This window comes from Streptopelia decaocto (genome assembly GCF_964273445.1).
Source record: "Streptopelia decaocto genome assembly, chromosome: 5".
Lineage (NCBI taxonomy): Eukaryota > Metazoa > Chordata > Aves > Columbiformes > Columbidae > Streptopelia > Streptopelia decaocto.
The window spans coordinates 66,709,272-66,734,199 of NC_138659.1; the positions used below are offsets into that span (position 1 = coordinate 66,709,272).

At 40.2% G+C, this 24,928-nt stretch overlaps 1 protein-coding gene across 1 annotated transcript in view; it reads left to right on the forward strand.

Moving 5' to 3' along the window:
- The first annotated feature begins 1,118 nt into the window (after positions 1-1,118).
- Positions 1,119-24,928, forward strand: part of INPP5F (inositol polyphosphate-5-phosphatase F) — a 42,188-nt gene continuing 18,378 nt past the window's right edge. Inside the window, exons 1-6 of the mRNA XM_082052865.1 lie at positions 1,119-1,421; positions 15,927-16,007; positions 22,001-22,137; positions 22,456-22,584; positions 23,253-23,420; positions 23,717-23,773. Of these exons, the coding sequence (XP_081908991.1) occupies positions 1,325-1,421; positions 15,927-16,007; positions 22,001-22,137; positions 22,456-22,584; positions 23,253-23,420; positions 23,717-23,773 (669 nt within the window). The 5' untranslated portion in view covers positions 1,119-1,324. The remainder of the gene's footprint in view (positions 1,422-15,926; positions 16,008-22,000; positions 22,138-22,455; positions 22,585-23,252; positions 23,421-23,716; positions 23,774-24,928) is intronic.

Genomic DNA, 24,928 nt, shown 5'->3' on the forward strand with positions numbered 1-24,928 from the left:
TAGGGAGTGGGACTTCAGCTTGTAAACAAATAAAAGTTCTGGAAACCTGCAGACAACTGTCCAGTAAGGGTCTGTAGCAGTGATGAGTTTGCTCGTACTTTTTCCAGCATTGCCTGAAGAGAGAGTGTATAATTACCCTTGTATCAGGAGGTGTCCCTTTCTGTATAAATATTTAAAATCATAATAAGTCCCCACCGCGGCGCCTCAGCCCAGTTCCCTTCCCCACTGTCTCTGTGGGGTCCGGGTTCCTCCTTTGCGGGGGGTGGCTGAGGGGACTGGGCCCAGGGGCCTGGAGCACAAGTGTGATGGGAGCGGCTGAGGGACCTGGGGGGTTCAGCTGGAGAACAGGAGCTGAGGGGAGACCTTCTGATCTCTGAACTGCCTGAAAGGAGCTTGGAGCATGGAGGGGGTTGGTCTCTGCTCCCAGGTAGCAAGTGATGGGATGAGAGGAAACAGCCTCAAGTTGTGCCAGGGGAGGTTTAGATTGGATATTAGCAAACATTTCTTCCCAGAAAGGGCTGTCAGCCATTGGAACAGGCTGCCCCAGGGAGTGGTGGAGTCACCATCCCTGGAGGGGTTTAAAAGGCGTTTAGACGAGGTTCTTAGGAACATGGTTTAGTGCTAGAGTTAGGTTATGGTTGGACTCGGTGATCCTGAAAGTCTCTTCCAACCAAAATGATTCTACGCCCTAAGGGATTAGTTGCCAGCTCCTCTCTCTGGGCACTTTAGGGCTCTGCAATGTTTTGAACTGCTCCACTTGGGGATAAAGCCCTTCAGCCTTCTGGAGGAATCCACAGCGATAAATCCTTGCCAAGGCTTCGATATGGACAGTGTCCCACTGCCCCATGTTCCATGAACCCCTTCCTAGGAGTCTGACCACAGGCTTCCCCTCCCTTCAGAGGAAACGCATTTAGACGAGGTTCTCAGGGACATGGTTCAGTACCAGAGTTCTGTTATGGCTGGACTCGATGATCCCGAGCGTCTGTTCCAACCGCCACGACTCTGTGACTGACTCTGAGGGACCGGCGGCGGGAGCGCCAGCCCCGCCCCTCGCGCTCCCCAAGCCCCGCCCACCGCGGCTGCTGCGCCTTTAAGCGCGCGGAGGGGGGGCTGACGGGTCGACGTCACGTGCGGGCGGCGGGGCCGGAACACGAACCGGAGCTCGTGCCCGGCTGAGGAAGCGCCGCGACCCGGCGGGCGGTCTGCGGGAGCGCGCGTCTCGGGAGCGCGCCCGGCCCTCCCTCTTCCGTGCGCGGGAGCGGCGGGAGCGCCGGAGCGCCCCGCTCTGCCGCCCGCCCTCTGTCCCTGCCGGCGGCGTGCGAGCATGGAGCTGTTCCAAGCCAAGGACCACTACATCCTGCAGAGCGGCGAGCGGGCGCTGTGGTGCAGCCGGAGGGACGGCAGCCTGCAGCTGAGAGCCGGTGAGCCCCCCGCCGCCGCGGGGCCGGGGCGCCTCCCTGCCCGCTTCCTGCGCGGGGAAGGACCCGCCCGCGGTGCCCTCGCCGTGCGGCGGCAGTGGCCGCGCAGGGGAAGGGCGGTGGCGGGGCTGGGGGGAGCGCCCGGGGGAGCTGCCGAGCCCCGGGCTGGTCGGTGCGGGGGTTCAGCGCCCCGCGGGCTCCACCGCCCGGGCGGCGGGTCCGGCGTGTGCTGCAGCTGGTGGCCCGAAGAGAAGCGTCCCTTCCCGGGGCTGAGGGATCGTTTTGTCTGGCACGGAGCGTTTGTTTCTCGGCAGAAATGAAGTGGCGCTGCCCCCGCCAACTCCCCGGAGTAGTTTAATGTGTTGATATGCATCTGGTCACCTTCACCGGAGCATCGTTGAATGGGAAAGGGCCATCTTGTGTTGGGTGTCAGCCTTATATAATTGATGCTTCCCAGCGCTGGTGACAAATGGTGATCGCGTCCTTGAACACACTCCGTGGTCTCTTCTTTTAGGAGGAACTGAGCAGGTGTCTACGCTTGTAAATTGCTCTCAAATTGTTTTAGTGACTATTAGGGACCCTGCATGTATTAATATGAGGCCGCAGACAAGGTAGTGGGAGCAAACATTGTAGGTACAGTGAGTTGTGTTAATGGAAATTTTGAGATAACGGTGATTGTAACATCCTATCTTAGAGACTAGTAAAGGTGCCTGCAAAATGGAATACCATCCTTAGAAATCAGCTTTCCTTGAGTAGCGTGTGTAGCCTAGATGTAAAGGACCCTAGTGTACCTGCTTATAAGTTAAAAATACTCTTAAAATAGCTGGATGTTTCACCAAACATGTGTCAGGCTGCACAGATGTTACCTGCGGCTTTCAGAAAAATGGGATCCATGTTATACTGAAAAAGTCAGTTAAATGTGTGTGTGACCAGGTTGGCTATCTGAGTACGGGACACTTCATCAGTTTTTTTAAAAAGCTGGAAAAACTTTATATCTAAACAGCAAATTCCAGAGTTATGTGTTTATACAAACAACTTTCATACTGGCCTTTCTTGTGTTATGTTTTCATACTCGGCTCATGCTAATGCTTTCGTGTTGTCAGTGCAATTGGTTTACACCTCTTAGATAAAATTACAGTTTGTCTTAAGTTAAGGTGACTTATTCTTGTCCAGCAGCTTCACTTATGGTTGAAAGTCCAGTAATACTTCGATGTATAGATCACCTTACAAAATACTTGATGTTAAGCTAGCAAATGAAACTGCTAGTCATTGAAATGCGTGTTTTTGCAGGGAAAAAATTCTTCAGTTTTAGGTTGGTGATAGTTGTAATCATCTGTGTAGCTGTAACGACTCTTAGTTGAACCAGAGTAATAAAAGCACAAACTAGTGAACTGTAGTTTTGGAAACTGGTGTTTGAAAGCTTTCATTTCAAAAGCATCAGTCACTTGTTTTCATGTAGCCAGTGCTATGATTTGTTTGTTTTTAATTGTTTTTTCCCCCTATGTCCCCTTCCTGCAGTTCATTGACTTCACGGAGACTTTGTCACCGCCCAGCAGTTTGTCCTTAGCCTAGCTTTAAATTTTCAGCCAGTATGCATGTGATCCCTATTGTGTGTGACCTACAGATTAGTGAGAGGTAATATGATATTGGAGTCTCTTGGTCTGCTTGAAACTCTGGATTGTTAGTCACTCTTTCCCATTGTGTTTGTAGTTTTGTTTTTCCAACCCTGTCTGTTGATGACCTTACTGAAAGTGGGCTGTGAAATCAAATACCTTAGTATGTTGAAAGAATCGGTTTTCTCACAAGAGGTATTTCTTGCATCAATAGCTCTTGCTTGTATTAAGACCAAGATGGATATCCTTAAGTTTACAATTTTATTACATTTGATCATTTATAATCAAGGCCGCTGACCGGACATGAGTAGATGGATTACTGTGTGATGAGTCACTGCCATATTAAAAAAACAAAGTCATAACTTGTGTTCATTGACATGTTTAATAATCTGTGAAAAGGCTATAATCTAACTACGTGTCTCTTACTTGTTTTTGGAGGCCTTGGTTTTATTCTGTCCCACAGAGGCTGCTTTTAGTTAATCTTTATACATTCGTGGATTGAAACAGATAATACTGGCAAACCTTGCAAAGTATTGCGTTATATGATAGGTCTGAATATGAAGAGCTGATGCTGAGCTTTTATAATATTCTCCTCCCTCAACTGTAAAGGCATGTTCAGAAATTTGCTAGTCTTGAAAGCTGTATTTGTGACCTCTTTGAATCATGGAGAGAACAGCTTGAATTAAAGGCAAAAAACCTCGGTAAATATTTGCTATAAACAGAGTCTGAGGTTGGCCCTAGTTTGAAGGATGTCAGCCTGTGTTTACAAGATGTTTCTGGTGTGTTTTTTCTCTGAAGTGAAAGCACTAATGAGTCACCTGCTGGAAATCCATGAATCACTGTGGCATCAGAGATTTTGTTTGGAATTTAACTGTGCAGTTTTTTTATTTTCAGCGTAGTGAAGAACCCTGTGTTGTTCAGCCAGGCTTTAAATATCTTTCATTAGGTCTTGATCAGGATTTCACTCTTGGTTTACTCTGTTTACACTCTGCTTGGCTGCTCCTGGCTGGTACTTCTACACAGATTGCAAACCTTGTTTTATTGATGTTGTTGGTATAAATTATGTATTTATGTAGGCATGTGTATGCATATATAGAAAAAAGCAAAAGTTTTGAAGACACTGAATTCTTCTCAGCATTTTCTTATCAGCAGAAGAAGGAATGAGACTGTTTTATTGGGTGAAACCTTCTGTTATCATTGTGTTGGCCTTGATAGTAGTCTGGGCAGTAATACCAGACTAAACAAGATTGGGAATATTTGAGTGTAGTAGCGCTTGTTCCCACCACCTTGGAGAGAAAATCTACTAGGTGTTTTGAGAGAGACACAGATTGGAATTATTTTAACACAACTTTTGGGGACTTCATGCTCCAGGACTCCATCACCTCTGCCTGTAAGAGTGTCTTACCTCTGAAGCTATAACTAGAGGCAAATGAGCATTTATTTGTTTTGAATGCTTTAGGAAATTAATGTTACAGTACTGATCTTCATCTGTCAGAAATGGTTGTGAATCAGCAACTGAAGCAATGCTTCTTAAATATTTTCCTTTTAATGAGAGACATATTACCAGACATTATTTTCAGAGTATCAGGGGAGAGCTTTCAGGTGAGGTGTCCTCATCTGACAGTGCGAGATCTTCTCTGAATCACAAGTCATAACACCATCTAATATTGTAGGAATGTGTGTTTGCCCTACTCCTCAAAGATGTTACAGGAGTCATGTAGAAATTACTTGTCAGGATTCCTGAACTGTTGTTCATGATTGTAGACTGGAGGAGACAGTGGTTCCTTTGTTTGAAGGACAAGGGCTGTAAATGCACAAGTGAAGGCCTCGATCTAATGAGTGTTTTAAGGAGCAATGGATGTCTGGGTAAGTGTAAAGCCACAGGATAGTCCAGAGCATGGCTCTGAGTGGTGATGGCCTGCATGCCCATTCATGTTGCTGAATTAGATATTTCATATAAAGCAGACTTCCTGAATTTCAGTAGTTTGTATTGGAAACTGCCCGTCTGTTCTGGAAAATATTCCAGAGGAGGTAGCTGTAGCTTTAGAAAATCTCTCTCCATATTTCAAGTTACTTCATAAGGGACCTCAAGCTGTTTTTTGACACTTTTCTAGCTGTGGTGGTTATGAACTGTTTCTCACCCTTGCCTGCTCATTCTGGTCCCTCTTCCCCACACCCGTTCTTAGCTGTCAGCACAACATACTTGTGGCGTATGTGACAAACTGGATGTCAGAACTGATCTGTATCAGCTGCAACCCAGCAAGAATAGATGCTTAAAAATCTTGAGCAGTTAGTTCACTGTTGCTGCTTTTTCCTTCTCACCAAAGAGAACGAGAAAGGACGAGGGGAGAGGGCTGGGCTGCTCTACATCCTCTATCTGATTGAATATTACATACATCTGTCAATTTTGTAGCTTCTGAATGTGAAGTGAGATCTTCAAATGTATTTACCAGAGATAATCTTCTGCTTTCATTAAATAAGATCTACTTTGTAATTCTATCCATGTTTCTTTTTAGAGCATAGTAAACCTAAACCTGAAGTTTACATAGGTTGATGGTATGCTACATCCTAATCTGGTGAGACTTAAATCTAGAGGTGAGCTGTTTCTTTATTTTCCTGTTGGGTCTCAGTAGCAGAGGACAAGTTGAATATAAGAAGACTGTTACTGTCTCTTTCTTCTCCTTTTTCCTTATATTAAGAGGTCTGGAAATGCCAAACCTGTCCCAACTCAGATGCATGGGTGTCCTGGAACTCCCGCCCATACTGAAATGACTTCAGGTTTTAAAGAAATACATGAGAAACCTCCTAAGCTTGGTATGCTGTGTGTGTAATGTGGGGTTCTTATTTTTTTGTGATCTGAAAGTTTCTTGCTTGGTGAAGAAAAGAAAGCCCTTTTTGTTTTTCTTTTTTTTGGGTGCCAGAATTAAAATGAATCTGTAACTCAGGTGGATTTTTGTGGCTTGTGTTTTGCTGTCAGGGGTTAGACTCATCTTTGATCTCTAATGGGTTAGTATTAACTAAATAGTAGTGAATAGGAAATTATAGACTAACTGCAACTAAAATATTTAGTACAGAAGGCACTGACAGGTAGCAGCCTTTCAGTTAAGAAAGATCTACATCTGTAGCAAAGGCTTGTGGTTTTTCACTCTGTGAATACTGTTCTTATTAGGTTCTTTTGCAGTTTAACAGTGTGGGCTATATTTCAGCTCTATGTGTAAGGAAACATTAAGACTTTAAGTACTTAAGTTTGAAATTGGCTGAATGGTAGTAAAAGGTGACTATTTATTTGATATGCCACTTATGTTCTTTCAAAACAACTATTGTAGATTGAAATGTGATTTTTATGGTTGTTAATTGATGCTATTAAGGAGAGAGACCTTATGTATCTCAAGTTATGTCCCAGAAAGAATAGTTAATGCTGTAGCTTCTGAAGCTGAGGGGCTTTTAAAGACACTTAGCTGAAGGGTGTGGGTGACTTCAGGAGGTGATTGGGTGGGCAGTGGGGCTTTTGCTGCTAATTAAATAGTGAGACTGACAACAAGAAAACATTTTCTCTTGCTTTTCCTCTAAAGAGCTTGTGCTGCAACAGGAGCCATGAGATGTCCAGGGACACTGCAATGACTTCTGCTAAATATTCCCCTCAAACCGTGAGACTTTTCAGATGGTGGTTTAGAATTTTCTGCAGTGCAGGATCAAGCAGGTCTCACATATAGCTTAATTAAACATTGAATGTGTGTTTCAGAAATTCATTCTGTTAGGGTTGTGTATTGAGACTCAGGGCTCTGAGTTTGGCAGACTGTAATTTTTTTCCCCTCAAATGTCTCAAATATTTGAGACCACTGACAAAAGCTTTTTTTTGTCAATGTTTAGAGTTTTCATGATGAATGTCACAAAGAACATGAATTTTTAATATATCTAGAAGTTTTTAGAGGATAATATACAGATTTAGTAACTCAAAGCTTGCTTCTCACTAAACTTGCTAAAAACTTGTGGTTTTAAAAAAGTGCTTCTGTTCATTGAATGTTCTGGATTTGTTATAAAAATGCATGTGATTGTTCTAATGGAGAAATTCACATGTGCAACTGAATTGTTTTTCTTGAAAACACTGTTCTGGTATGGTAACCTAACTTGATCTAGGATGATTTAACTATTTCAACAAACAACAGCAATAACAACAAAACTTTCCCCAGTTTATTTTCAATTGTCTTTTGGCCATATCACATACCCTTGCAAGAATCATTAGTGGAAATTCTAGCCAGGAAGTAACACAAGTTGTGAGATAGAATATGGAAGTCGAGCCCACCAAGGAGGAGTGTGCCCATGGGTATGTGCAGGCTTCTCTTCTCCCTCCATCCATTTAAACCTTTTGTGAAGTGCTCTGATTGCTGCCTCTGCAGTTAATGCTTCCAGCTGATGGTCCTCAGTTCTATCAGCTGATCATGTTCTGATTATATCCTTATCTGTTAATCATTGCATTTCTCGTGTTTTCATAGGAAACAATAGGAATAGAATATTGAGAAGTTGGACAGATTTCTACAGAAGGAATTTGGAAGTAGTGCAAAAACTTTTTTTTAATGAAAGCTCTGGTTTATTAAATGGGAATATTAATACTCCATGATCAGTTGTATATTCTCACTCTAAATGTCTTTAATTCCTCCCCAGTAAAAACTGGGAGAAGATTTTTTGTTTTCTTGAAAAGCTGAACTGAAATGAATGGAATTCCACTTGATCACTTAGGTTTTCCTTTTAAGGAAGAAATATTACTTGAATAGAAGCCCTAAAACAGTGTTCATTGTGTCTTTGGAAAACTGAAAACAAAGTGTTTGGACTTACTTTGAGCTCAAACTTTGTTTTATTTTGAGTAACATAGCAAGTCTTTATCTGTGCTAAAATGTTAAAGGTAGTAGGCAAGATCATACTGAGATGCTGAAGTAAACCACGTAAAAGATGGCAGCATTGTGAGAAACAGAATTCTGAGCCACATCTGCAAGTATATGACCTTGTCTAAGAGGCAGTTACAAAATGTAAATGACGTATGTGCTGGCCTGTCATTAATTGTTAACTTGCAGTGTGCTTTTTCCTTGTCTGTTTCTCAGGCTGGGAAAAATGGCAACTTTCCCACATAGAGCTGATGCTGAAGTTTTTCCATATACTGGCATGTCTTCCAGCAGTGTTTAAATGCTTGCTTGTTGTAATTCGATTAAATAGTTGATTTGTGCCCAGTGTTTTAAAAAAAGAAGAGAGGAGGGGTGGAGGAGAGGGAGAGCGTGTTATGTGGTGTGTGTGGCATCAGATCCTTTCCTTTCTGTTCCTGAAACACGTGTGTCAAGTTTGAGTGTAACTCCCTTATTTAGTGTTTGCAATGGTTGCTCCCAATCCATAATTCTTTTTCTGCATTGAGTTTGGTTATTTGGGCAGTCAGGGAGGAAAGGTAATTATGGAGTGAGAAGAAAAGGTGACTGTGAGGGAAAACCTGACCTGGCTTAGGCTTGGCTCACCAGAGCTGGACCAGTATTTCTTTCATGGCTCTTAACCATTAACATAGGTCAGTTCAGTGATAAACTATTTTTCATAATAGTGAAATCCTTCTGCTCAATGCTTATGTTTAAATCTTTTCAGGATGGGATAGCTTTCTTGCATTCTCTTTTGAGCGCATCTGTAACTGTTGAGTGAACTTTAAACCAGCATCTTTAAGTGTCTAAACTGTTTTGTAAGTAGATTTGAATAAAATGTTTCTTCTTCCTTTCTGATAGTTTCCCTCTTACAAAGTACATAGGATTAAAAAAATGCAGACAAATGTACTGCTTTCCTAGCTTTAAGGATATAGCCACAAACAAATTGAGCTTTGAAATACCAGCTGAAAATGGGAATGTGCGCTAGTCTGTAATAATATTAATTAATACAGTGTTGATAGTTTTGGTAGGATAAAAGATATACTTTCTCAGGAGTTATACAAGTAAGGAAATGTGTTTACTAGCAGAGTTCAGGAGTGTAGAAGAAGAATAAAGGGAAATTCCAAAGTAAAAAAACCCCAACAAAACACAAAGCCAAAACCAAGCAAACCAACCCCAAAACAACAACAAAAAACCCAACCCACCGAGCTTCAATGGCTTAGTGCCTATTCACATTTTCAGAGAGTCACTGTTGGCCACTTATCTGAATGGTATTTACAGGTTGTGGAAGGGGTGAGGAGATTATTCTTATTTAAAGCAGTTGAAATACATCTATATAATTTACAAATAACTATACAGATACTTGGGGTGCATGCTAAAATATTTTTTTTACTGATGTGATATGTGATAAAGTTTGGAGACCACTGGTCTATAGGTTCAAATTCTGTTTGGAGGGAAGATGTTTCACCTGGTAACAACTGGTATTAATAACAGCAGTTTGTTACCACTTTTAGTACAGGAGTTACTTGTAATACTGGATACTCTCCAGACAACTGAGCATTTTCTGTATGTTTTCAAGTTACCTGAGCATTGCCTGATGACTTGGGGGTTTTATAACTGCAACAGAATACAAGGAAGTATTCTTCATCAAAATTAGTATAAAGGATTCATTTTTGTTAGGTACTTTCTCTGGGACTTGCATCCTGCTTTTGCACCAATAATCCAAGCCTATATTACGTACTCCCATCCCCTCTGCTTTGCATCTGTCACTATATGTGACCTGAGTTGTACTTGGACTGCTCTTTTTCATCTAGTCTGAGATACTGAAGTGTCCAAAGAAACTAAATTGCTGTTCAGTTTTCCTGGACACAAGCGGGTTGATGTGCACAGTGTTGTGTGCTGTGCTGCAGCTGAGACAGGCGCCCTGTCAAAACATGCACTGAGTTACTGTTGGAAAACATGCTTTTCCTTGTTGGAAACTGGCTTTCTAGCAAGGCTGTAAGGTCCAGGAGAAGACTGAGTTTTTAGAAATCCTCCTTAATATGGGCTTCTGGAGGTGGGGGGCAGAATGGGTTGTAGTGATGATTTAATTCTCTCCTTCATAAAGCAAAGCATTTCAGTTCTGAGTGATTGGGGCCTCTCAAGACTATAACACAGTGCTATAAATGACAAAGATAATAAAGGCAGGTGAGTAGCTAAAGGGATAATTTGTTTAAAGTTTGGGAGAGAATATGCAAGTAAATACAGTTAATACAAGATCTGAATTGTTATAATACTGCATGTCTTAATACTCTTCCATCTTTTTGCAATTATAGTAGCTTAAATATAGGGATCTGTGCTGAAAGGAAAACTTAATTAGCCTGTTTGTTTGCATAAGCAGTGCTTTATTTCATACAAGAGAAAGAAGTTCATACTCTTAAGTCTTCCCAGCTAATTTGTAATCTCTTAATCCTGGCTAATATTTCAGAAACTGATCAAAGATGAACAGGAGTTTGGAAGCAGACTTGGTTTTGAAAAGCCACAAGAGGTCATAAAGGTCAAATAGTGCTAATAATGAGGTCTTGCAGTTGTTTTTGATCTAAACTGGACTTGATTTAAAGAAAATCTCAGATCTATGTAGAAAGGGTATTGAAGTTTGTTTCATAGAGCTAACACATCAGGTGTCAAATGTTATGTTAGCAGAGCTGAAAGATTTGCTCTATTTACTGTGAGTTACTTGGCTTTTACATTTTGTATATAAATGTCTATTGCTTGTGTTGAATGGTGAGAAAGGTTGTGAGAATTGCTACTCTGTCAGGCTATGGAAAGAATTTTTGAGAAATAGTGTGTGTTTATATCTGTGTTTATACACTTATAAACTGAGCTTGAAGTTCAATGGTGTTTTGAATGTTTTTATACTGAGGACACTGACAGCAAACACTTCCTAGCCAAGGTGCGTTCCTGAAAAGCAGCTGGGTTTGAGGAAGATAGGAGGAGTGTACTCACTGGACTACAGCAAGGTTGCAAGATTAGTTATAGCTATATGATGGATTGAATAAGGCAGCAGCTCAGCAGTGAGGGTTGGATTCAAGTGATTACAAATGAAATATTTTTTCTCCCCAAATGAAGCTGACAGGCCACCTCCGTGAACTCTTCAGGCTTGCCTGGAGCCATTCGGTGGTGAGCAAGTGGCTTATCTCAAAGCAGCAGTTTGTTTTCTGACCAGAATTTGTGCCTGACCCCGGATCAACCCTGGTGGTAGACTAGAGAAAGAAAGCAGTTTGGGATTTTGATGCTTTTCCAAGTTGCTTTTGTATCACCCGTTTCAGGGTTATGTTTGTATTTAAGAAGCTTTATCTGGCGTCGCCTGGCCCTGCGTCGCTGCTGGTGAGCTGAGGGGTGGTGCTGGAAGCAATCACATCAAAGCTGGTTTTGTTCTGAAATTGTGATCCGAGTTCTGTTGTGCTGGGACTACAATGCTGATCACAGTCACTGTGAATGGTGAATGTATTGTCAGTGATCTCTGACAGGAATCAGCAAAAAGAGGCAACCCTTATTTCAGTAGCTTGAATAAGGGAAGGAATGAACAATTTTGTACTTTGGAATCGAAACTTGGTAAGAAAGTACATACCTCAGTGTACTAGGAGTGTGTGTTATGGCCTGTCAAACCCTGGCAAGTCTCAAACTGAAACATACTGAGGACACCAGAGAACTCCCCAAGTTGGGGAAGATCTTCCATGGGGCTCAGCTTGCTGCCCATACTGCTTTCTGTACACAGCTTCCTACTTTCTGCTTCGAAGAACAATGACTTTCACAGTGCTTGTTTTTACCAGCACAATACTGTAAAAAGTCTGAAAAACATTGTGTTGCAGTTTCAGGCTGATAGGTCTTTATTTCTGTCTTGAGTTTCAAGAGTTCACCAGGTGACTGGTGTGACATCTATAGGAAGGGAAGTTTGTGTGGGGAAACAAGAGTAACTGCATTGATAAACTGTGCTTCATATTATATTTCAAAGCGTTCAGTCTGGATTGGGTGTACAGTCCAGTGTTTCTTTTGGTAGAGCCCTGTGGTGGTTAATATTTCTATTGCTAAGGCATTCCTTTTAAAAATAAAATTCAAACTTGCCATGCATTTCAGCATTCAGAAATGCAGCCATATGTCTCTTATGTATGCAATCCCAAAACTTTTAACTGATTTTTCAGTCTTGTTTTCTAGGGCTTTAAAAATATGTAAATATATTCTTTAACTTGTATCATTTGGCTACCAATTTGTGTTAACCTCTTGAATTCTACTGTGTTTTAGAGTTAACTGCAAGCTTGTAGGAGGTTAGTCTTTAACTTTCTTGGATCTCTGTATATTTAAAATTGTTACATATACAAAGATTAGGTTGGTTATCATTTTCAAAGATACAAGGTGGTGGCTGAAGACAGCTGCTGCCAGAAGTGCCAGACAGGCTGAATGGCTGCAAACAATCAGCCTCAAACAATTTTACAGTATTAGACAAACTGGAAAGAGCTTCTTCCAAAAAAAGAGTGAATAGGACTGCACTCAATATCAAAGCCTGTGTTCTTTGGGAGTGGGTGGAGGAATGATAGTTAAACCTTTTAATTTGGTTTATCCCTTTCCAGAGTGTACTCTCCAAGACCAAGAGGTTCATATCAATGTTTACTGCAGTGATATTTATTCAGCATGACTGCGTGTTGGCTCCGAGTTAAGATACGACTGTCCTGCAGGAAACTGAGCTATAACCAGCAATGAAATTCTAATCAAGTGGTCAGAACCAGATGTGTTTTATTTATTTAAAGCAACTTGCTTCTATGCTGTCATGGATACTTTCCTATAGAAGTTATCTAGAAATAGTGTAATAAAAAGCCTTGTGATACTGTCACCAAAGTCAGTGTGATTCCACAACTGGCATTTTTTTTCCACAGCCTACAGGCATTTCTTCTGTAAGATGACTTTGCATCTGGGTTTTTCTTTGACACTGGAAAAATGTCAGTCTCCTCAAATGTTGATAAATGTGTCATGTTTCTTGGGGCAGGCAGGACATAGGGAAACTTTAAAACAGCCTTCACTGTTAGTAGCTTGATAATCACAAGAAGCAGTGCTGCCTGGCTGGGAGATCTGTGTTTGCTGGTGTTCAACTCTTAAAGCAGAGGTGTCACCGGGGGCACATTGGTTGCCTTCAAAGGGCCGAATGTAATTTTAGGACTGTAGAAATGTAACTACTCCTACATTGATACAGTCCTAAAATTACATTCGGCCCTTTGAAGGCAATCACAAGGCTGATGCGGCCATTGGTGACAATGAGTTTGACACCCCCGTCTGAAAGTATAACAGGCATTTAATTCCAAATGCATTCTGTTTTTTTCGAAAGCTCCTCTAATTTAAGTGAACATAAAGTCAAAGTTTAGAGCCAATTCTCATTGTGTCTCTGCTGTTAGGGAGGAGTATCCCTGTAGAGGTCTTAGACGTTGTTTATGATTATGTCTAGGGCTGTGTATGTTAGAGTAACACACAAAACTAATAAAATAGCTACATAAGACCCATGTGTCCTGCAGTCCCTGATATCAGTTTTCTTATGGCCTTTTGCAGGAAAGTCTAAACTGTTGTTCCCTTATACCTGTAACTAAAACAACATATTTTTTTCATTTTTATCTCTTGTAAGGAACAACTTGTAAGGCACTAGAATTAAGGTGCTACTAATATCTTATCATAGCAGGAAATCAGTGGTTTAAAAAGGCTTAAATGATATTCTAGACTACTAAGTTTGTAGTAGCTGTGGCAAACCTTCAGCGGTTTGGTTCTTCAGATTCCATCTGTCCCTGGGCTTTTTTGGCTGCTTGGTGTATTGCTGGTTTTTAGTTGCCACAGTGGAGTATGAATGTGGAAGTCAATTGCAGAGGTAGCAAAACACAAGTGAAGTCTGAGACAATACAGGTCCAGAAAATTCCCAGGGGTGAAGACAAGACCCTGGGATTGTGTGGCTGAACTGGGAAAGGTGGAAGATTTGGGAGTGAGGAAAGCTGCCTGTGTTCTTCTTTCCTGTAAGTCTGATAGTGCAGATTTTCCACTTGGCACACAGATGCTCTTGCATGTCATTTGGACTGAAACTCTGAGCTCAGGCTGGCCTAGAACTTGTTTTGCATGAGCACAAGTCTGTGGCATATGGATACAGAAAGAGTTCAGGTACTCTAGCAAGGTTTGAGGATAAATCAGACTGTTTGCACTGTTATAGCCCCTGTCGCTCATTTCCTGGTACTCATCTGTGTTGTTTCCTTGAACTTCATTTAATTAAGGCTGGGTTCTATGTAGAGCAAGTAGCAGTCTGTATCGTTCTTACAGTGTAAGAGGAAGAACCAGGAGTCTGTCTGCAGTTATTGACCATGAAATGTCACAGCCCAGTGACACACATTAGTTGTAGCTCTGTTCTGCCTCCTGCAAACAGCTTTAAATTCTGCTACTATGTGCCCTCCTCATCTAGTACTTTAACCTTTAAGCAAATGGCAATACCCAAATAAAATCTGTGTAATTACACATTATGGCCATGAAAATAGTTATTTGAGGTGATACTGGAAGTTTCTTGAACTGTTCTTGGTTTAAAAGTATTACTGAGTGGAATTTAAAACAAAAAGGCAGGTTCATGCTTGTCTGCATACAAGCACATGGGATACATCCCATTTAAATGAAGTCAGTTTAGATCTATCCTGACTTAAACCATTTCTGCTGTATCTCATGTAAGTGCTTGTATTTAAAAATGAAGTTAGAGTTCAGTTTGCTATTAAATGTTATGCTGAAAGCTAGGATTAAATCTGCATTCTTGGAACAGCAAAGTCTCAATTACAGATGTCTCAAGGAGGACACAGTGTTTGAAAAGTGTATGTAAAAATTATCAGACTATCAGTTGTCGCCTGCAGGTCTCAGACTTCCAGGAAGAAACTAAAGTCTTGTAAATAAAATGTACATAGGTGGATGACGTGTATTATTCTCTATCTTAAGATATTGTGTGAGTTTGTTCTTTCAAATGTTCATCTGCTTACACTGGCAGCCAAGATACTTAACTTGTCTGGATGTTGAAACTGGAGAAATTCTTCTCTGTTGGAACAAGCGAGTTTTGATAGATAACAAGCTTCTTGTCCTTCTTGGTATAGAAAAACCTTCTCTACCTTTGATTTTGCTCTCTCCTACACAGATATTAACTGGTTTTAAGGATTTTTCTTCCCTTAAAAGGTTTGACTTAAGAAATTTGTTGTTTCTGAGAGTCTTGACCTCTTGAGCAGGTCCTACACCGCTACTAGAAACTCTTACTGGGTATCAACAATGCGTGTCGGTGCCCATGGGATACTCTTCATGTTTATACCATCTTACTGGTTGAATGTGTGTTGAGAGGAGTTCACAGGCTGGAAAACCCATAGTGCTGCCTTCCTGCTTTCTCTTCTGCTTCCATGATGTTCACTGGCGTTTCTGAACAGTAGGAGAACCAGAAACCCAAACTTAACTTTGTGTACTTCAGTATTCCATGTAGTTTTGTTGAGAGTTTTTAGAAAAGAGGAAAGGGTGTGCGTGCGTGTGTATAGAAAGAAGATATGAAACTAATGGTAGTTGGATTGGTGTAGAAGAGAGCTGGGACTGAAAGTTGACATCTGCTAGGTTTTTGAAGCTGTTTTGTTAACTTAATGACATGTATTCAATTTCACTACAGCCATGTAATATTTTAGTTAAGTTACAAATTCTAATGGATATTAGAAGAATTATGCCTCCATTAAACTGAATTACTGTAGCCCAAAACTATTATTTTTTTTTTTTTCTGAAACATCTGGGGTGACTTTAACTTGAAAACAGTAATTTGGTCATAGCTGCCTGGTAACAAGCAAAAATTGAACAGTATGTGTGTCTTATTGTGGGAATTGGGTGCATTTTCTGTGTTCTAGGGTGGGGAAGTGGAGAGAATGCCCATCACTGGATTAATTGTTGTGTTGAGTTTACTTTAAAAAAACCCACAGCTTTTATTTTTATTTTTTCAGCCACTGATCTTCTCTTGGCTTGGAATCCCATTTGTCTGGGCCTGGTGGAGGGAGTTATTGGTAAAGTTCAGCTTCATACAGGTACGTGGTTGTTTTTTGTTTCGTGTGGTGTGGTTTGGGGGTTGGATTGGATGACCTTTGAAGGTCCCTTCCAACCCGAATTATTCTGATTTTTTTTTTTTGTTATGGCTAATGCACTTTGTTTTAAGGTCAGTGATACTGCAAATAATACTGTGTAGCTCAAAAGGAATTAGGTAGTGTTCTTTGCAGCTGAGGAGTACTCCCCAACTATGTGAACTTGTCAAAGTAGTTACATTTTAGCTGCAGGTGCAATTCCCTCTACTTCCCAGTGTATACACTTTGGTCCATCACTGTCTTGTAAAGGTGCAGAACTGCATTCAAAGTTTGGTTTTGATGTTTTAGCTGAGAGTTCATGTGAGATGCATCAAATTCTTGCACCTTTTTGAAAAATTATTTCAAGCAGTTTTTCCTTGTTCTCCTGTGGTACAGTGGAACAACTAATGATGGAAGTTTTCACAAAAATATAAGGCTTACATTCTCAATGCTATATGAAAACCTGAAGAATAATTACTGCCTTAGTTGACTGTTTGACAGTAAAAGAAACACTTAAACTTATTTGTAGTTAAATATAAGACATATCTATAAAATGAAAGCAGGTGTAGAATACATTGGGATTTAATGTTAAGCCTGTCTCTTAACTGATTCCAGTAACTTTTCCCTGTAAAACAAGGGAAATCTTTTAGATTTAGTGAGCTGCAAATTCCTGTAGCCATAATAAATATTTACGTTGGTATGTACCAGCTTTGTCTAGAAAGATTATTTTGCCAGTAGATCTCTGGATATGTATTTACTGACAGCTGGGAAAGCTGAACAGAAACTCTGCCTCACTTAGGGTGTGCTGTTCTTTTTGTGAATGCTTAGACCTTGCATTTAAATTAGTGCCTGGTGATGTGATCAACACAGGTAAAGTTTCAAGTGTGTTCCGGGACAGCAGGACGGGTTAAATGCTGAAATGGATCAGATGTTTGTGGTTCATTGAATAGAAACAGATTAGTCAGGGTGGCACTGGCATACGTGCAATAGGGGAGGAATGAAAATGGGAGCTGGTGGACCAGTGTGTGACGGGTCTAGTTCTAGGAAATACTTGGCTCTGTAGTTACTGTAACCCCAAGGTCTTGTTCAGAGACCATCTCTCCATGAACTTCCTATCATGTCCTTCCAACTGCATCACTTCATTTTGTATTTTACCCGATGCTTTTTTCTGCTCATTCTGCAGATCTATTCAGCCATTGTTTTTCAGAGCTGATGATATGAAGTGGCTCAGACTCTGCCATCTCACTTTGTCTTCTCCTCCTCCAGGCTCTCTGTGCTGTTCAGCACGTGCTGTTCATGATGAATGATGGCTGAATTCCAGTAATGGCCTCTTTCTGCTATGGGGACAATACTCAGTTATTGTTTATAGCATGTTATTTTTTTAATGTTTTGTTTTTTTAAACCAAGCGCTTAGGTAGACAAAGGCCTTTCCCCTCTCTCTAGGGAGTATAACAGGCTTTGAAGTGGGAGACCTTGTCAGGTGCTTTCTGGAAAGTCTAATATGTTATGGCAACCGAATATCCTTGTGTGTGCTCATTGTGAGGCGTTTCCTCTGCTGGTGAAAGCTGAGTTAAAACTCCCCAGCGTGTGACACTTCAACAGGTGCCAGCTTGCTATTAAGTACATCAGGATGGTTGGGTAATAAGCCTGATATCTGGTCATCTTTCTATGTGTCCTGTAGAGCTCCTGAATCAATGGTGCTGATCCAGGCACTCGGTTCAGTTGCAGCTTAGGTCAGTGGAAGAGTTTTGTTTCTTCTCTGCCTTGTTCAGATGACATCACCACAAACTGTCCATAGACTATCCTTGGTGTGGATAGTCAGGTATTTAGTCATGCAACTGTCCCATAAAAAGATGTTTTTCTATCATTAAATGGCTGAAGAAAGATACAACCTCCAGCTATTTGTTTTCTGCTGAGGAATTGAATTTGCCGACAGCTGTTGAGTGTCCTCCATCGGGCAGACTGAGATGTCTTACATAGGTCTCTTGGAACCTGTTATTGTCAATGGACTCACACTTGATCATATTCAAGTGTGGTTTTGTGTAATCATCTAGTGCTCTGTAACAGTAACCTGTCTTCATTACTTATTCTTCTATCAATCTTTGTCACCTGGAAACTTTATCAGCAGAAGTCATATAAATATTTAACATTGCTGGACCATGATCTCCAGGCTTGGTAAGAGGCCTGTGCAGCCCCTGCTGGGTGAAATGTTTTTCTATCCGAGCTGATCTGGAACAGGACGACTTGTTGCTCTGATTTCTTCTCCCCTGCCCACAGACTATAAAGATCAGAAAAATTAATCTGAAGATCTTTTGGCCAGCTAGTCCTAAATGGGCTTTTCCTGCTCAGAACCTTGTAATTAGCTCTCGTTGGAAAGAAGTACTGGTGTGTTTTGAAAATGCTTAGCGCATATTAATACTGGAAACTATCTTTTTATGTATTGAAGTTCTTACTAGTGCTGTCACTAAGCCTATACACACTTTAATGTCTTGGGCATAGATCCTTATGTGTTCTTGAAAGATTTGCTTAATGCAAGAATGCTGGATCTGTCCAAGATGACCTTGAAACGTCCCTGTAGTCAGTCTTGGGCTGTCTTTAATTTAGGATTGAAATACCCTTGCCAAATTGCTGTGACTAAGGATGGGATTTAATTAATCTTTCTGGTTTTATTGCTGGCCACGTACAGGGGAGTGCGTAGGAAAGCTTTTGTGGAAGGGAAGCAGTCTCATAGAAACCAGCTAGCCAATACTACATGGCTTATTTCCTAATTCTTTAAAGAATTTTTGCTGTGAGAGGGTCAGTCGTACATCTAGACATAACTGTACGCTGATATTGGAGATGAAAGTCTGCTTAAAGTATCATTTGGTTTGTCCCCAAAACTGAATTTTCTTAAAGATGCTTTATTTGGGAGGGGTGGAAAAAGCCCAACCGAATAAAGAAAAAACAAAACCTTAATTGAGTATCAGAATGTAAAGATATGGTCTCTTTTTTTGGCCAATTTCAAGATAACTTGTAAGAAAATGCAGAGTACAAGTAGGAATAGAAGGAAAAGGATTTTAGGATGTGTTGTAGAGATGAATTACTGAAAAACATTGCATGCTTTCTTGTTACAGATGCATGATTAAAATTGTCTCTGCATGGTCTTCCAATACAGAGGCAAGGACACATCATGCGTCAAGTGTCTTCTTATAGAATATTAGTTTTGTATGGTCCAGTTAGTGTGCATACATACAAAATATAAACATTGCCACTCCATTTTCTTTTGCCAAAATCCCAATACAGAAGTAGGGGGTTGTAGAAAGTAGATACTTAATGGTGATGGTAACCTGAAAGTGAGTTCTGAGCTGAGGTTTACTGATCTGCTTTAACAACTTTAATTTTACTTTACTTTGTAGAAGTTGTCCTCCTTCGGGCAGACTGATGTATTGAAGTTGTTGCTAGCAGTACAGTTTGCTAGTTGATGCATATTTTTTAATAGTGCAAGTTCCCATTTAGCTTTCAAATCCCTTTTGATCAGTCTATTTAGCAAGTTGATCGAACACAGTATTAACCCTGAGCATATTCATGTATCTAACTATAACCAAAGCTGGATTCCTTAACTAGTTCCAGCAGCTTTCACGTAAGTCCTTCATTGCCACCATGTTTTTCTGTTTCTTGGTCAAAGGACACTCTTATGCAGTTCAATGTCTGTACTTCCATCAGTTTGATGTGCTCTCCCATTGCTGGTTAATTAAGACCCAAATTAAATGCTGCTGGCAAGGTTTCACAGACTCGCTAAACAGGAGGAGTTCTTCCTTCCCTGTCCTCAGGAAAGGAAAGCTTCTTTGTTGGCATGTTTCTGAATGTTGAGAGAAACAATGAGCGGTTGGTTCAGTATCTGAAATATCTTCAATGAGATGTAACTGCTGCCATCTCTGGCTTCATCCAGTCAACAACTTAAAACGTTCTTTTTGCATGCAATTTATTTTAAGTTATTCAAGCAAGAAAAATAAAAGGTATTTCTTGGCTAAAATAAAAATACTTGCAAAAATCCTGGTAAACTTATACAGAGTTTAAGGAAAAGTTACTTCAAAAGCATTTGGGGAAACAAAATGCTAGATGGTTTGGGAAGTGTTAAGGGAAAATAAACAGCAACAGTGTGCTGATGGTGTTGATGCAGAAGAGCAGCTAAATTCCTGTTTTAGTGAGGAGGTTTACTTCAGATATAGTGCTTTAAATTGGCTGTTGCCATCAACTCTGCCATAGTTTGTGAGACACTTAAAATGAATGTTAGTTCTGATGAGAGGGGTGATTTAAAACATGCGCTTTTCTGGAATGGCAGGTAGCTGTAGTGGTTTTCTGTGCACACCATAACTCCCACACCGAGTAGACAATTGCTTTGTTTGGGGATTCAGTTATTTAGATTTTGCTGGCAATTATAATATGCTTCATCTGTGGCTATTGTTGAAGGTTTTACTTTAGGGCATTCTTTATCTGCCTAATTACTTCCTGACTCTCTTCTTTTGATCTGCTGGGGAATCCCTGTTTCCTTTCAGTGTTTTGTGGATCTGGCTGTAGTACAAATAAAGTTTTGAAGTGCACGCTAAGAGACCTTTGCATTTTTAAAAATGCCAAAATGATACAGAACTCACTTGGCTCTGTTAAGCTCTTAAGTTCTTATTTACTGCTACTGGGGTTAGTTAACATGAAGTAAACTGAAGAGCAGCCAGAGACTTTTTTTCTTTTCCAGTTTTCACTAAGGTGTATCTGCTTAGAAATGCATTTACATTATACTTTTAAGGTGGAGTCGTATTGATTATTTCACCAGAGCTCTCAATGGTATCCTTTCTTAAAAGAGGATCTGTTTGGTGACATACATTGTGATTTCTTAATCTCTGTGAATTCTTAAGCACTTGGGGGATAAAATACTGTTTAGAATTTACTGAGCAAGGAAAAGACCTTGTATTTGCCGTAAAACCTCTACATAGATTTTTATTCAGAGGCTGTATATTGTATTCAAAGGCATAATACATGACCCATTTACTGTCACAAGTGTGGAAGCATATTTAAGTCTACCATAGTAGGCTTTTAATGCTTGTGTATGACCTCTTCAGTTAAACTCGGTTGCTTCTCAGCTGGGAGAAATAGTGTACATGTGTTTCCAAGGCTTTCTGTGCCTTTTCCATCTCTCTTAGCAGAACATTGACTTTTGACTTGTGAAAGCCCAGCATACTATAGCTTGGTATCGATCTAACCAAGGGATCAAAAACCAGGACACTCATACCCAGGCACTGTTGAGCAGTCAGTGGGAATGTTAATTTTAGTTCCCTTTCTCTTTAGAGTGCGGAAGCTCTAATTGCAAATATTGTAGATTGAATGTGTGTATGGCATGCACATGTTACCAATGTCTTCATTAGTTCTTTGGCTTATTAATTTCTCTAGCACTTAGCATATGCTTCAGGGACGACATTGTGAAGCTTTACACATAAGATGCTCTACAGTGCAGTCCATGTTTGCTCAACAGATTTCTTACTCCTGGATTTTGGCATCCCATGTCTGTCTTGTTTGCTGTTTTGTACACAACGTAAGGTACAAAGGGAAAATCTTAGCTTGCTGTGTCATGGGCTCTAGGTATTTTTTTCACATGGTGCTGCCGTTAGTGACATTGGTGGGAATGTGCATCATCCTAGAGATTGCCTAATTGCTATAGATGAAGCAGTGCTAACTTTACCTCTAATGGATAAGCCTATGAAATAGTTAACTGTATTATATTAGAGACTGAATAAGTGTTGTTTTTTGTTTTTTTAAAATTTTATGATGGCAATGAATAATAACAAACTATAGCAATAGTGAATCATTGTTCACTGGAGTTTTCTAGTCAAATGGTTCCTGGCAGGGGTTTTACACTGGGGAGAAGCTTCTGGCAGACTAATCAAAGTAAATGCCTGACAAATAAATCAAAGCATCTAATCTTTTTCCAGATTTACCGTGGTGGCTGCTTTTAATTCGTCAGAAAGCATTGATTGGCAAACTTCCAGGAGACCATGAGGTTTGCAAAATAACAAAGATTGCAGTGATTCCGCTTTCTGAAACAGAACCTCAGGATCTGGAGTTGGAGGTATGACTGTCTTCAGTGAATTCCAGCTTTCCCCCTTCTGCTTCATTAAAACTTAAATGTGAAATTTGGGTGGGAACTTGGTGGGTCTGGTTGCTCAGGTCACATCAAATTGAGGGTGACATTCGCACAACCACAGGAGAAAATGCTTTCTATAAAAAAAGAGAGAGAAATATACCCGCATGTTTGCCCTAATTCTTCAGTGTGTCTCCCCTAGGTTTGTGGACATTGTAGTCTTGCTTTTGTAGATATTAATTAAAATTTCCTTGAACTTGTTTAAGAGTATTTAAGTATTTGCTTTAATTCAATATCATTATTTAGCTTTGTAAAAAGCACCATTTTGGGATAAACAAGCCAGAGAAGATTACACAGTCCCCAGATGACACCAAATTTCTGCTGAAGACTCTTACCCAAATTAAATCAAATGTATCTGCTCCAAATAAAAAGAAGGTAAATCTTTCTACTGTTTCTTTTTTTTCCCCAAATTGTTTAGCTGATGCTTCAAAGGTTGTGGATGATCAAATAGAGAACTGAGACCTGAAAAGAGAACTAGGGGAAAACTGCAGAATGTGCAACTATTGTCTTGAAGTTCAATTTAATTCTTGATTATTTACCTGTTGCTCTTTTATGACTTTCATTTTGTAACTATATAATTTAGTCAGAATTACTTAGAGCACCTTCTTACCAGGATTCGCTTGTAGTGGGATTCTATACTTCTACAAATTGCTTGTACCATATAGAATTGGAGACAAAACTTGGTGCACAGTTCCTCAGAGGACACCATACAATCTTATCCAAACACTTATTACATGGTAATGGCTTGGGTTTGAGAGTCCAAACAATATTACAATTAGAACAAGTAGATGCAATGTTTCACAGAAACTCTTGAGACTGGAACTTCTGGATCTCACGTTCAAGCAGAGTGTTTCGGGGTCTGGCTGCTCTGAAGGTATTTCTGAAGATGCTGGCCCTTGTGTTCATCTCTGCCAGGTGTTTTAAGATCATGCTCTTCAATGAGAAAATGTTTGTCCTACAAGGTTAGAAATGGCATTTAGGAAATAAGGTTGGAGTCTTCAATCAAAGAATAAGATGCAATAAAGCCATTCCTTTTCTTTCAGATTAAAGAAAGCAAAGAAAAAGAGAAACTGGAGAAGAGACTATTGGAGGAGTTGTTCAAAATGTTCATGGATTCAGACTCCTTTTACTACAGCCTGACCTATGACCTAACAAATTCTGTGCAGAGGCAGAGTGCGTGTGAGAAAACTAACTTACCACTGTGGCGAAAAGTAAGTGGGGTGTGGTTTTGTGTATTTTTCTTCCCTTTTTGGAGATTGCCTTTCAATAATGTCACCAGTCAAGTTTGGACCACGTACATTATTTGCTGGGATAAAGTACAGCAACTGTAGATCTTGCCCTGTAACCAGCTTCAGAGCAAGGAAATGAATCAAGAGTCTGTGGCAGCATGTCTTGAGCTGTTCTATTCAAAACCAGGGAATGCTAGATTTCTCTGTACAGGTGTAGTGAATAACACTGATGTATTGACCCGAGATATTGCAAAACCTGCCCATTTTGTTTTAAACAGGTTGATGACAGATTCTTTTGGAACAAGCACATGATTGAAGATCTCATCAGCATTGATGTGAGTCTTATTTCTTGCAATAGCATGTGTATTATGAGAACCGTTCTTTACTTTTGGTTGAAATGTTTACTTAAGGACTCATCGAAGTTTTGTTAAGAACCTGTTTGGCAGACAGGTGAGGATCAGGGCTGTGCCCTTGGCAGCTGAGCAGCTGGTATTACCCTCTTCCCACAGCCACCCTTCCAGCAGCCTCCTAGTTCACTTGTGGTCATTGCTAATGCTAACTTAAAATTTTCTTACAATAAAGCAATGCAGAATGACTTGATGTAGGATGCATTTATGCTGATTTGTGACTGTAAACTTAATGTATTTATCTGTGAAACAGACTATCCCTGGACAGAGCTGAGTATTTGGTAAGGAGGAAGAGCCAGAAAAGAAACTTTGATTTCCAGAATTTTCATGAGACAAGATTTTTGTCTTCCTGGGTAGAGAATACTGTTTTTCTCCTTTAACAGAGTCACTGATCAATTTAACAATAGTGTAGAACAAGTTATTCTGAATAGCTGTTCAGAGTAGCCGAGAAAGCATTTTCCTAGCTATTGGGCACAATGTAGAACAACTACTCTCTTCTTCAATGTGTAACCTCCTAAATAAAGCACTGAGTTACTAACTACTGTATGCCAGTTTAGGTCAAATTTGAGATTCTTTTTAAGGTCACAGTGGACATTTTGCTGTTGCCCTGCATCTCTCATTGGTTATTTTACATACTCTAATGCTGATAGAGTCAGAGTAGGGTAAACCTAGATGCTCTGTGAAAGATTGTATATGATGTGCGTGTTTAACTAGTTTTATTTTTTCATTTTATAAGTGGATAACTTTGAATTAGTATGCAACTGAAATCCAAATTCTGTTTAAGAAATTGGGGTTTTAGGGTGACAAAGCACTAATGTGCAGAGCCCTGAACCAGGTCACTTGTGTACTAAGTCAGCCCATATAAAGCTTGTGCCAATATGTTTTGCTGAAAACAGGCTAACAACTTTATGCTTTGAAATTTTTATCTGTCTGTCTATACAATGTAATATGCTGTATGTCCACATAGGGGTTGTAAAATTGCCTTAAAGCAGAAACTAAAATTATCAATACTTGATGCTCTATCTGAACTGACTTTGACAGGATGAGTTACTACTAATGTGTTTAAACATGAGATGTAACATC